The sequence below is a fragment of the Phymastichus coffea genome, unplaced genomic scaffold (genome assembly GCF_024137745.1).
Source record: "Phymastichus coffea isolate CEN01 unplaced genomic scaffold, Cenicafe_Pcof_1.1 PCOF00033, whole genome shotgun sequence".
Classification (NCBI taxonomy): domain Eukaryota; kingdom Metazoa; phylum Arthropoda; class Insecta; order Hymenoptera; family Eulophidae; genus Phymastichus; species Phymastichus coffea.
In genome coordinates this window covers 2,190,021-2,204,134 of record NW_026706844.1, presented here as the reverse complement: position 1 = coordinate 2,204,134, position 14,114 = coordinate 2,190,021, and the positions used below count along the sequence as shown (strand labels likewise).

At 31.3% G+C, this 14,114-nt stretch overlaps 1 protein-coding gene across 1 annotated transcript; it reads left to right on the top strand.

The window, feature by feature from the left end:
• The first annotated feature begins 12,162 nt into the window (after window positions 1-12,162).
• Window positions 12,163-13,659, top strand: LOC131663353 (uncharacterized). The gene is made up of 4 exons (XM_058933716.1): window positions 12,163-12,302; window positions 12,380-12,576; window positions 12,659-12,811; window positions 12,878-13,659. Exons 1-4 carry the CDS (start codon window positions 12,163-12,165, stop codon window positions 13,657-13,659), a joined length of 1,272 nt encoding a protein of 423 aa, XP_058789699.1.
• Window positions 13,660-14,114: the final 455 nt, after the last annotated feature.

Here is a 14,114-nt window from a genome sequence, read left to right as displayed (position 1 = left end):
CGGAACCCTATAAAATATAAACAGTTTACCCACACCATAGCTGTAACTCTTATGTGTATGAAAGGGTTAAAAAACGGTTCAAATAATCGGCCTTTTTCAGGGCCATAATGATAAGTAAGTCCAACCAACAACCTCCTTGCGGTACGCATCAGATAATGCTGACGTTGGCGGTATTTGGCTAAAATATAGGAATATCTTTAAAATGGCATAACTCGGTCAAAAAAAATCGTAGAAAGTCCAATTTTATTTCTAAATACTCGTTGAAAAGTGTACTTTAAGATAGTATTTGTGTTTTTTTGAGATAAAAATTTTGCCAGTCCAGGTAAAAGTGCAAACTATTGCGTTTTCTAAGAAAAAAAAGTTGGTAGGCCTAATTAAAACAGCAATGTGGTATTATTTCGCAGCTATTGAAAATAATTTTTTCCTATAAGTACACGAAATTCCCTACAAAACAAAAAAATGATCTCAATACGATGAAAATTGACCGAATTACAAGCATTTGAAAAAAGGCAATTTTTCGGTAAAAAATGTTGTTGCAATAATTTTGTTGCGAAGTGTATTTTTCAACTTATAATAATATTCCAGATAATGTTTCTGTTTTGAGCCTGTGGTGGTTGTATGTATGATGAGCTTCATAATTTAAAAGTGCAAAATGTCAAAGAACTAGACAATAGTTTCATGTTCATATTTCATGTCACAAAGAATTACGTACCAAAAACGTTCTTTGTTGGACTTATCCCTTCTATAAAAATTGATGTGAAGTCATTTTATTCGTGATCTGATTGGCTGAGAGAGATCACGTGAGAATGTGACAGCCCATTTGTCTTTTTAATAGTGTATAGTGTATAGTAACCGTGATCTAGAGTTACTGGTAGAAAAGACCGTGTCTTGCTTCGCTTAACATCTTTTGCAATCATTGCAATCGCATTGTTTGAATTTATTTCAAGATAGATTTGGTAAGTATAATTAACAAATGTAAATTTTGATAAAAATATTTGATAGTATTTAAGAAAACTATATTTATTTAAGAAAAGTATGGTTATTGTGAGCTAGGTTATGTTCAATGTCGGTTTTAATTTCGTATCTAATTAATTATATATTGTTGTCGCTTTTAGTTTTGCATCTAATCAACTATTATAATATTATTAATAATTCACGTTGACGACTAAATTGTAATGTTTTTTTAGGAAATGATGGATGTTGAAAATCAGGAGAATCAGGCACCTTTCACTCCTGATGAAAATTTTGACTACTTAACTGACAAAGATGAACTCACGTAAGATATTTTTTTAATTTAATAATATAAAATATTTTTTTGTTTCATATATCATCTTAAAAAAATTGTTAATTTTCTAGAGAGATGAAAGGTTACGTTGATGAGGTGCATGCATCTACCGTTGTTGGAAAAACTAACAAATTTGATCTTTTCAAATTTGTTATGAATAATGGGGGAAACAAAAGAATTGTTGTTCTCATTTGGGGCCAGAGCTTGATAACAAAATATGTAGAAAACATTACTATTGGCAAGGTGCGTTGAATTTACCTGTTTGATATATTTTTTTACATTATTTAGAAAATATATATCATTATCTATAACATGATATGATTATATATTATGTAGATTTTGAATATCGAGAAAGCCTACACGAAAGCTACAACTTACTACAAGCAAAACAGCAACGTTGTTCCATTTGAACTCATCATCAAGGATATAACGAATATTGAATTTCATGGGGATTACAACAATACTAATCCTATTGACCAAGAGAAAGTAGCTGTATGTACATACATTTGAAAATCTGAGAAAGGCGTCAGGATTAATCCGTAAGTTTGTCTTTCGCTTGCATAATTTTTTAAATTCAATTTGATTGAAATATTTACAATTTATATTTATTTACAAATTTTTGATTTTTCAAATTCAATTTGAGTTTGTCTTTCGCTTGCATGATTTTTTCACTTCAATTTGATTGAAATATTTACAATTTATATATTTACAGTTTTTTAATTTTATCTATTATAAAATTTATTTTATATTTACAATTTTTTTATATTTACAATATATAATTTTATACATTTACAATGTTCACAGGCCTCGAAGGCAATCTTAAAACAGAATTTTTTAAAACTGAAAATCAGTTCAAGAGGGAGACATATGGGCTTGGCTGCATTACCGATGGAAAGTACAAAGTGAATATTCATGTGAGAAATTACACTGAGCTTGAGATTCAAAAAGGAAAACGCATCAAAGTCATTGGAGAAGAAGATTCATCTGGTACGTTGGTTTTATAATATTAAAAATGGTTACCCTTATCATAAAACATTTCCTATTTGCACAATTGTGAAAAGAAGGTATCTTATTTTATTGTATACATTTCAGCTCAAGGAGCAGTGTTAGTCATCATTTGCAGAGATTCAAACTCCATTGAAGAAGTTGCAGGCAAAGAAACTATGTCTGCAGCACAATTAGCCGCAGGAATACGGACTCCTAAACGGGAACGAGAGTAATTTTATTTATTGAAGTTTATTGTAGTTCTTGGAATTGATCTTCACTTTTCTTAATAGATGTTCTAAATGAGACTTGGAAAGTTTTTATTTTAGTATTTAACAATTAAGTTCACTTGTTTATTTGCTTTCTTTAAATCGTTCATTTATTTTCACGTTTTGCATAAGAAAAACTGCATTTGTAAGTTCTTAACAATCAATAACAATCGAAACATTTCGATTTGCATGAGTATTATTAAATAATATGATGAGACTTCGTAAAAAAAGTATTAATGACAACTGATAGCTTTAGGACGCTACTATTTCAATCATTCTATTATAGATTCAGTTTAATTATAATTGAATATTTAAAAAAAATTGTGATTAATGTAAATCAACATAAATATCTCTATGCAATAAATTTTAATAATTGTTTGAGCCAAATACTTGATATTTATTGATGAGTAATAAAATTACTATATGCTGTAAAAATGTAAATTAATAGTGTGACGTCGGGGTCACTCTCAGGTACGCTTGGAGCAAGCGTAAACTCAGGGTTGCTCTGATTTGGCTATCGTGTAACACATAAGCCGGGACGAGCAATATTGTTGCGTTGAGAAAACTGTATTCTAACGCGGAATGTAATAACCAAATGTTATTACGAACACACCAGACTCACGCTTAATGTGTTCTTAAGGGACTTTAATGGAAATTCACCAGACTCACGCTTAATGAATTTCCAAAAGAAAGGCGGATTACTTAAAGAAAGAAAAGGATTGCCAGGTTTAAGATTTTACTTACTTTTATTTTATCAATTTAGTTATTATTAAAGTTGCGTTCTCTCTCTGCTCTTTGGCCTCTCATGAAAGGAGCATATAGAGAAAGCTCTCTCTATATGCTCTGAATATACTTGGGTGATTTTTCTTCTTTGATGCTTCCTCCGGGATTCACTCACTGGTAAAAACTTCTTATTAGGGACTTCCTGGTGCTCACTCCGCACTTACTCTGTCTGAACTTAACTTCCTCTCACTTCCTCTGACTTAACTTACTCTCCAGTCTTGTACAGAGCTTTTTATAAGCCGTGGGTGGTTGGGTGGAAATCCCTTTCCTCAGGCCCATGAAGCGATAACGGCTAAATTTTGTATTGGTCGGAAATTTTCTAATCATATCCAGAATTTCTTTATTGGTCTGTGGGCGTGAATTTTTAGAGAGAGAAAGGGCGGTCCCTTTTTAACTTGGGCCCTTTTCTCCAGAGATGGCTCTCGGAGTGCCACTTTTAAGAGCAAGAGTAACGCTATAGCTTATAATTACTTATACATAATTGTACTAAACTTAATTAATTATGACGATACATAGTGACTATTATGAACATTCAGAAAAATTCAAACCTTTTACGATTTATTATAAAATACATTATTGTTCTATTTATTGGCTATTCGGTGACAAAAAGGTGCGCATTATAATGGCTTACAAAATTGATGAAAATCTATTTAATATTACGGATATTTTCTTAAAAATCGGTGGGAAAAAAAAAGATAGATTGCATTTTTATGGTCCCCTTCCATTATCAGCGTGATAACACTTCACGATGTATACGCGATGATCGTAGGCCCCTGTCAACACATACGTGTGGGACAAAGCAGGATAGAGCGTTGATTGTAAGCTTGAGTACGCAGGCTCGGGCCACTATCAAAGTTTATATTTCGAATGCGTTTTCATCGTGGGAAATCAGGAAGGTTCCCACTCCGTTCGTCATATTTAATAATTAAATATAAAAAAAAACTAAGTTACGGCTAGCCGTCACAATAGTAATGTAACAAAGTTTAATTTAAAATATTTTGTAACTAGCACATACTCTGTAAAAACTTTTAAACGTTTAACTATTATTATACCCTGTCCTTATAATGTAATGTAATGCAAGATTTTATCATAAGTGCTACTTCTATTTATATGTAAGTTGTAAAAATGCATTTCATGTCTATGTCATATTATATAAATATATAATACTCTACAGTTATACTATATTATAACTTATGGTACGATTAGTTATTGTAAAAAATGTACTTTTTTCATTAAAGGTTTTTTCAAATTCGTAATTCTATTTTATTAACAAAGGGAGAAAGTGCGTGAGTGAGAGAGAAAGCAATGGAGTGTAGAATGCCATCTATGATTGTTTGAAAAATTAAATGTTCGGGGCGCTGGGTAACACATGGGGACAAAGCATATCAAGATCATCAGATCTACGTATGTACGTATGTGACATGTGCGCGCCTGAAGAATAAGCTCTGAGCTTCGCAGTACGTCTTATTTACCGTCTAACCTTCAAACCTTCAAATTAAAGTAGATGTACGCGTGACAGATCTCAGTGCAAGCGAATATTCTTCATTTTTTTTTGAGTGAAAATTAAATACAAGTTGTGCCAGGCTAATTTTATTTCAAGACCTCAAAGACAACAAACAAAATTATTTGTTGGTTCTGAAAATATTCTAACCTTTATAAAAAAATGCAGGTACAACATAATGCAATTTGATGTATGAGGTCAAGCTATTTCGCTAATTTTAAATTACTTTTCATTTACCAAATTCATATTAACTTTCAGAAAAGTATAATACAGTGAATGGGTATTTGCAAAAATAGCAAGTAACAACCGGTTCTCAGTAGTAACTTGCAGTTCAACAATACTTCACATATCTGAGTTTTGATTATTTGCACAGCTATTGTTATAGTGAGTAGAATTTTTATATGTATACAGATCTAAAATAAGTATCATAAAGTGCTATTATTGAATACAATAGTTAATGTCTATATTTGTTTTTGTATTTATTCAAGCAATATCGTATTAAATTTATTTTATTTTATTGAAATGATACACTCCAAGGTAGATATGGTGAAAAATCTATTTCTAAATCTATTTCTTGAGTGCTATTGATTCTTTTATGAAATTGTCATAGGGTGAGTGTACCAATATGCAACCATCTAAGAAACTGATGTACCATTTACCGGCCATTTAAGCTATATCTAATTTTAGATTGCTAAATGTAATGAAAATAATTTGATCACTTATTTATTGTATACTAAGACATAATTTAAAAAAGTTAGGCAACTGCTTAAAAGAAAATAAAGTCCTTTTATTCGCGGTTTCTTTATGTTTGGTAAATGGCCTTATTGAAAGCCATAAACGAAGACTGTACCAGTACCCGGCCACTTTTATAACCTTTTTAAATCAATAATTTTGCTTTGTTTTATATTAATGCAAATGTTTTAATGCATCAAATAGGTTTAGTACATGTTTATAAAACTGTTTATTTTACTTAAATTTATGAAATTCATTTAATTTACAAGTTTATAAAATTGGACGGGTGATGAGTGCGATGGTCGGTAATTGGCACAGTCGCCCTATTAGGCATACTGTATAAGTAGCTTAATTAATAAAGCTATTGTGCGTAGTAAAATGTATTTTACATAATTATATTTTTTGTTTCAGGTTTTCTACTTGTACAGATTTACAATGAGTATTTCTCTGATATAATATATTACAATTTCTTGAAGTCTATGTTATTTTATTATATGTAAATAAACTTTTATATTGCTAAATGATGTACATACATATGTGTGTATTTTATTACTAACGCAAGCTAACCCAAACTAAACCAAGCCAAACCAAGTCAAACCCAACCCAACCAAGCCAAACCAAACCAAACCAAACCAAACCAAACCAAAACGAACCTAAACGAACCAAACCATACAGACATAAATCAAGCCTAAAGCCAAAAAAATCCAAGCCGATAAGCAAAATAAACTAAGACAAAACAAAAATAAACTAAAAATTAAAACAAAGTCATTAAATATCAATATTTTTTAGTTCTAATTGTACTATTTAATTTCTGTTTAATAAAATAATTAGTTAGACAGAGAAAGAGACAAGAAGAGATTTTTTTGTATTATTATTTTACAATACATAAATCTATCTGTCCAGCACTTAAATCTAAGTTATTTCATTAATAATTGTCTCAAGCGTACAGAGACTTAAAAACTTGAAATATTAAAGAAATATTGAATTTTAACAATTAGCTTCTTAGAATTAAACGTAAATTTTTTTTTCTACTTTTCATTAATATTTTAGTAGACAATTCCATTATGGGTCGACGTAAACTTACGATCGCAGAAGTAGAGGTTTCTAAGCAAAACAGACGAGTCAAAGAAAGAGAAAATCAACGTAGAAGGCGAGAAATTGTTCGACAAGGAATTACTGATTATCATCGTATTTCAGAGGATAATATAATTGAAAAAGATTATTTAGGATTAATGAATATTTTATGCAAACACTGCCAAGCCAATCATTTCAAAGATAAGAAAGTTTCAAATAAAGGATTATCATTCAATGACTGCTGTGGTCATGGAACAGTAACGTTGGATCCATTCCCAGATTTTCCACGTGAACTTTTGACTTTATTCAATGGAGAACACAATCAATCATCAATTTTTTTCAATCACATACGAAATTATAATAGTTCTTTATCATTTGCTTCATTTAATGCTAATTTAGTTAATTTTCAATCACGTCGATCAGCTCCATACTGTTTTAAAATTCAAAGCCAAATCTATTATCAAATAAATACAGCTTTATATCCTAGCGATGGTGAAAATCCGTCGTATGGACAACTTTTTATAATCGATCAAAACGAAGCTATAGATTATCGATTGCAACAAAATCCCCTTATAGATTATGAATTAATGTCAATTTTAGATAATATTATTCGCAATGAGAACAGTTATGCCAAATCTTATGAAATGATGAAAGATGAAATTAGGATACAACAGCTAATAACAGATATGAGAAATGTTTGCATGAAAATACTTCTGAAATTCAAAGCTACCAGCGGTTTATACAGAAATTTTGCGGTGTGTGCACTTTATTTAGTATATAAGGAGCGTGGTTGCTCGACTTTGTACAGTTCGATTTTGATTTGTAATTTACAATGCTTGGACCTCCAAGGAAGCGTCATTTGATGATCTATATAAGTATTTTACAAATTGATTGTAGTTCTTGTTACTTAGTTTTTTTTTTTTTTTTTATTCGTTGTTATTATTATCATTATATATTTTCCTTTTTCTAGTTTGCGGATTACTTTTTTATGATTTGCCAGCACATTGCAACGGCCCTTGTCGAGCACGCGTGGAGGCTCCTAATGATTTCCACAATGCAATCATGGGTCCAAGTGCGGACCATCGGTATAATTGCAATTGTATATAAGTGCAATTATATTTGTAAACATAATTGTAATTTTGTAAAAATAAATATCTCTTTCTTTTGTTTTTAGATAAAAAATTTGTTTTTTAATTTCCTTTGCAGTCTTAGCCTAATATTCTAAAGCGAATATCTCGCTTCCCTCCCCGCTTAAAATGTAGCCATGACGTAAAGCATTTGGGGTACTGAATTATACGACAATTAATTAGACTTTTGTTGAAAATAGGTCATGTTTGTATTTGATTAGTGTTGAATCGAGAGGTAAGCTTTGTTAAGGAATAGGACAGTGGGTATCAGGGTAAATTTGTATCTTGACGTCTGTGTCGTTCAGGTTTGTGTGCACTGTTTCCAGTTGAATTTCTGCGTTTTGTTTATTATTTTTTGTCATACTGTCATGGTTTTGTCGTCCTAGTATCATTAGCAGGTGGGTTATTGAGCTGAAGAAGGCCCATAGTAGGTTCATAGACCAGCCATAAACCATGTGCAGCGTATATCCTCTGATGATGGTATCAATCGTCAATTTTATTATTTGCAGTAATTACATTATGATTACTGATGAGATTGATCCGCACGTGATTAGTTTGTTGAACATGTGATTCCAAGTGCTTTCAGCCAATTTCGCAAGTGTATTTTCTGTAAAAATGTTCTTTGTTGTTCCTTCTCCTGATATCCCACACAGCATGAAATATTTCACTGAAAGATTCAATGAAATATTTCAGGGAAAGTTTACAGAAATATTTTTACAATATTCCGGAAATATTTTAAAAACCATTCAGTAAAATGTTTCTTGCAATATTTCTCAAACATTGCCACAACATTTCATGAAATATTTCTGGGAATCATTCACGAAAACCTTGCAGAAACATTGCTGAAACATTGCAGAAAATATTTCATTGATACATTGCAGCAGCATTGCCTGTAATGCTACATGAAACATTGCCACAATATTTTATAAAATATTTCTGGCAATGATTCACGGAAACCTTGCAGAAACCTTGCTGAAACATTGCAGAAAATATTTCATTGATACATTGCAGCAGCATTGCCTGTAATGCTACATGAAACATTGCCACAATATTTCTCGAAATATTTCTGGCAATGATTCACGGAAACCTTTCAGAAAACTTGCTGTAACATTGCTGGAAATATTTTCTGTTTGGGAGAGACATGTTCAATTACGTGATTTTATATTAATAACTAAACAACTTACAATTTAAATTAACAAATTTCTTTATAATTTAAGTTCTTTTTTTTATTTTTTATAGTTCTATTATTTAAAATCTGAAACTTTGGATTACAGACTAAATGCGATTTTTTTTATATAAAACATAAATATTATTCCAGTCTTGCATCACATAATTAATAAATAAACTCCATTTGTAAATATTTGGTCATGGAAATTTTTCTCAAGTTCCGTATTTACTATACCTTAATGATGTACAAAATCCAATTCTATTTTTAAAGTTGAATCATTACAGGATTGTTTCGAAAGATTCCATGAAACATTTCAAAGAAACCTTGCGAAAATATTGCAGGAAGGTTTCGAAAAGTCACTTGAAATATTTCAACGCGATTTTTCGACAAATATTTCAGAAAACTTGCAGAAACCTTTCTCTGGAATATTATTTTTCACGATCCAAAATATCTAGTTGAAACCTTGCGGGAAACTTGCAGGTACATTGCAAGTAATATTTCAGGGAAGATTTCAAGTAAGTTTCAAGGAATATTTATGAAACCTTGCAGAAACCTTTCACTGGAATATTATTTTTCACGATCCAAAATATCTAGTTGAAACCTTGCGGGAAACTTGCAGGTACATTGCAAGTAATATTTCAGGGAAGATTTCAAGTAAGTTTCAAGGAATATTTATGAAACCTTGCAGAATCGTTGCAAGGAATATTTTTGGAAAGATTGCAAGGATATTGCTAGAAATATTTCAGATACCTTGCAGGAACTTTTCACGAAAATGTTGTCTGTTGAGTTTTGGAATATCTCGGTGAAACCTTGCAGGAAACTTGCAGATAATTTGCGAGTAATATTTCAGGAAAGATTACAGGGATGTTTGTGGGAATATTTGTAGAATTATTATTAAAATATTTCGGTAATAGTGGCTGAAACACTTCCTGGAAATGTTACCCCAATCGTTCCACAATTTTTCATATTACTTTTCGTGCGGCGAGTATAATCTCCTCGCTCGCTATAACTGAAACTCATCCCGATTTATGTAATGTCTGTACAGCTCATTATCATATCACAAGCTTCCTATTACAGGACCATAACCTAACATAAGCCCTTCCGCCAATGAGTTAATCAGATACCTCCGATGCTTTATAGCTCCCAATAACGAAGCTCGGTGTCTGAAGTGACAGCGTGTCGGCCTCCTAATTTTGCATCCTGGGTTCGAGATTCGCTCGGGTTGAAAAATTTTTTTTTTTTCATTTGCCATTTGTTTTTGCTATTTTTTTTATGCAGTACATAATTTATTTCTGAACACGAACGCTCGATAGTGGCTTCCGATGGCTATATTGAATTGCGCTAAAGCTCATTTAAATTATTGGATGCAAAATTTGAACTGTAATTTTTCATTGTGGTAATCATCACAATACTTGATTGTTCATTTATAATTTCAACATCATGAACAATAAGTTACGGTTTTGAAGTCACCCATTTTTTCAAATTGAAGATATTTATATTTTCAGTTAGATCTGTCACGTAACGTCGGTGCGATGATAATTTTTTTTTTTATAAAGAGAAATAAAGTGAAACAATACAGAGCGTAATATTCGCAGGGTACGGGGTACATGTGGTTCAACATTTCGTAAATGTAGGGATGTTTGTTTGTTATTTTACTTCAAGAACTATGCTCATTTCTGAGTTCTGCAGAGTTCTAGAAAACTTTCAATGTAATATTTTCGAAGCATAAAAGAAGTATTGCAGTATGGAACATTGTCAGAACATTTCATAAATATTGTTTCAAATTTTCCATGAGAACGTTCCCGAATGATACTGGAAATATTCCCACAATATTTCAAGCAAAGTTAACAGAACTCTCCAACAACATTTCATGAAATGAATCTAGCAACGTTTCTGCAAGATTTCAGAAAAGTTTCAATGGAATGTTTCCAAAGCCCACAAGTAATATTGCAATGAAACATTGTCAAAACATTCCCGAAATATTGCTCAAAATATTTCATTGTAACATTCCCGAATTATCTCGGAAACCTTTCTGCAATATTTCGAGCAAATTTAACAGAACTTTCCAACAACAATTCATGAAATGAATCTAGCAATGTTTCTGCAAGGTTTTAGAAAAGTTCCAATGGAATGTTTCAAAAGCCCAGAAGGAATATTGCAATGAAACATTGCCGAAACATTCCAAAAATATTGCTCAAAATATTTCATTGAAACATTCTAAAATTGTTTCAGAAACTTACCTGCAATATTCTTACAATGTTTTTGTAAAATATTCCATTGAATATTCCCATGCAATGTTTCAGTGCTGTGTAGGTGCATGTCCGAGCCAAGCTAGAAATGTTATTAGTCCTCCCAAGCCCGTAATTTTAGGTAATTATATGCATTGTATATTATTATAAAATATAATTACAAGTCGTACGTTATTCCATTTGTTTTGTAACGTGATATTGAATGATGATTATAGTATATGTGATAATTTATTTGATTCACAAGTTACAAGTTATTAAAGTTATTAATAAAAAGTTATTAAATTTAAGTAAGTTAACTTACTTAAAAGTTAAGTTTCGAAATATCTGGCAGCGTATTCAAAGCTTAAAGGGTTACACGGGTGCGAAGCCATAGATTCCAAGTCGTTGATAAACGTTGCTTCATGCAACATGCACCAAATATCCGATTCCAAACACCAGGTATAAAATAAAAATTTTTTTAATGGTGGACTAATGGTTGTATATAATATCTATACACACACTCACACACACACATATACACATATTTAATATATATATATATATTATATAAACGAGTTATATATCTATATATTATATATATAACTCGCTTTGGGGCATACATCGAGTCGGTAACTTGGGCTCTTGCTTGATCACCGAGAGAGGCGCTACTGGTAGAGGATTCATGCTTGACTGATGCTCGAGACTATAATTAGGTAGAAAATTTTTTTTTTAAATCGTCTATAATTATTACAGTATGAAGTACGTGTAACACATAATATAATAATAATTTTTTAAAAAATTATACTTTGTCGGAATGTTTTTTAAAAATTATTCAAAACTGTGTGATTTTAAACTGTTTTCAAACGAGAGGCCTGCTCGCCGTAATGGCTGCCGAGTGCGCGTGACGTCATTACTATACCGGCTGTTGATTCATGTGCAGTGTTTATACGGTGGACGGATTGTTGATCAAGATACACGCATGTAAAACATATTATTTTGAAAATAGTAGACATGAGTAATAAGCTAGATCCTGATTTCTTAAAAGCTGATTCTGGAAATCTTCCAAAAGTGAATATTTTTATGGTTTTAAATTACATAAAAAATGATGACAATTTCAATGATCCTGAAGTCCGAAATGCAAAAATGAATGAGTATGTATATGTTATAAACATAGTGTTCGGCATAATTATTTTTTATGTATTTTAACAATTTTGTTTATTGTCTATAGATCTTCAAGAGAAAATTACGGAGATGCTGCTATGGGTTATGTTTGCTTGAAACGAGACGGAGCTTTATGTATATTAAAAGCCTCAATTTGTCCTGAACACAAGGTTCGTGATACGCCGTACAAAGTTACTTTGATAGTTAACGAAAAAAGTAATACTGTTAACACGGTAGAGTGTGAAGATTGCCCCGCATCCCTTGGTAAATATAAAATCAATAAAAAAATAGGTAGTCAAGTTTCTGAAATGCAAATCAATGTTGCCTTTTATTTTCCTCCAAACAGGTGGCTGTAAGCATGCGATTGCACTTTTGATGTGGGTCAATAGACGGACTGAAGAACCTGCTCCAACAGAAGTTAAATGTTATTGGAAAAAGTCCAATTTAGCTAAAGTGACAACTACAAATAAGTATGTTGCAGCAGTTGATTTGTTTGAAGGTAAAAAATTACCTGTACCACCAAATGACATTGAACCAGAAAAAATTAAACACTTTTTTCAAACAGTAACTGAAATAGCCCAGAAAAAAAATATTGATAGTCAGATTACTCGACATTTATTTGATATAAATAGTAATAACCATATCAAAGCTGTATCATTGCATCAACTTATGATTTTGTTTAATGAAATGAAAATGAATGAAGCAGATGAATTCCTAAAATTTGCTGAAAAGAAAATTGAAAAATTAATGATAGTAGAGGTGGAAAAAGCAACAAAGAGTCAAAGTGATGATCCGTTATGGTATGAATGTAGGTATGGACGAATAACTGCATCATTAATTTATGAAGCTGCTCATTGCCGTACAGCCGACGGATCATTGGTGAAAAAAATCATTGGAGCTGCTAAAGTTTTTCTCTCACAAGCCATGCAGAGAGGCAAAGATTTGGAAAAGCAGGTATTGCTTAAAGTGAAAAAAAAGAAAAACATAAGTTGTAGAAGCTGCGGATTATATTTATTGTCGTCGTGCCCTGTTATTGGAGCCTCGCCAGATGCTGTTGGATCAGATTTCATCGTAGAAATAAAATGCCCTTCTTCAACTGATAATATCAAAACTTATTTGTCAAAAGGTGTCATAAGTGAAAAATGTAAAGCACAAATGTTTACACAAATGTTGTGTGCGAACAAAAGGAAAGGTTTATTTTGTGTAGCAGATCCTCTTTTTGAACAGAATAAAAAAGTAACTACAGTTTGGTTGACATATGATGATAAATTTACTGGAACTATAGAAAAAGCAACTGAATTTTGGAAGAAATATATTTTCCCTCGACTGATGACATCTGTATCCTGATGTGAAGTTTTCTTACATTAGTAAAAAGTAAACCTATCAAAATATTTGTATTTGTGTGTTACACTATTTTTGAAATAAAAATCAAAGAAGGAATCAATCAAGTGGCACAAAAGTGATTTCAATTTTATTATTTGTAGAAGAAAGAAAAATGTCCCAAATTTTTTATTAAAAAATGAAAAATTTATTTTTCAACTTACAGGTTAATTTCTTCATAAAAATTCAAAATTTTATTATACATGTCAGTTTTTACATCCAAACGTGAAAGACTAGTTTATTGTCTTATTATTGGTGACTGCAAGTTAACTAAAGCTGCTGCAATAATAGCTATTGAATCGATGTAAGGCATAACAGAATGATGCAAGTTTGCATGAGGAGACAGCATTTCAAATTCTCTCATCCTACCAATAACCCTTTCAATATGAATGCGTAAACTGGCAACACGTTTAGTTTCTCTT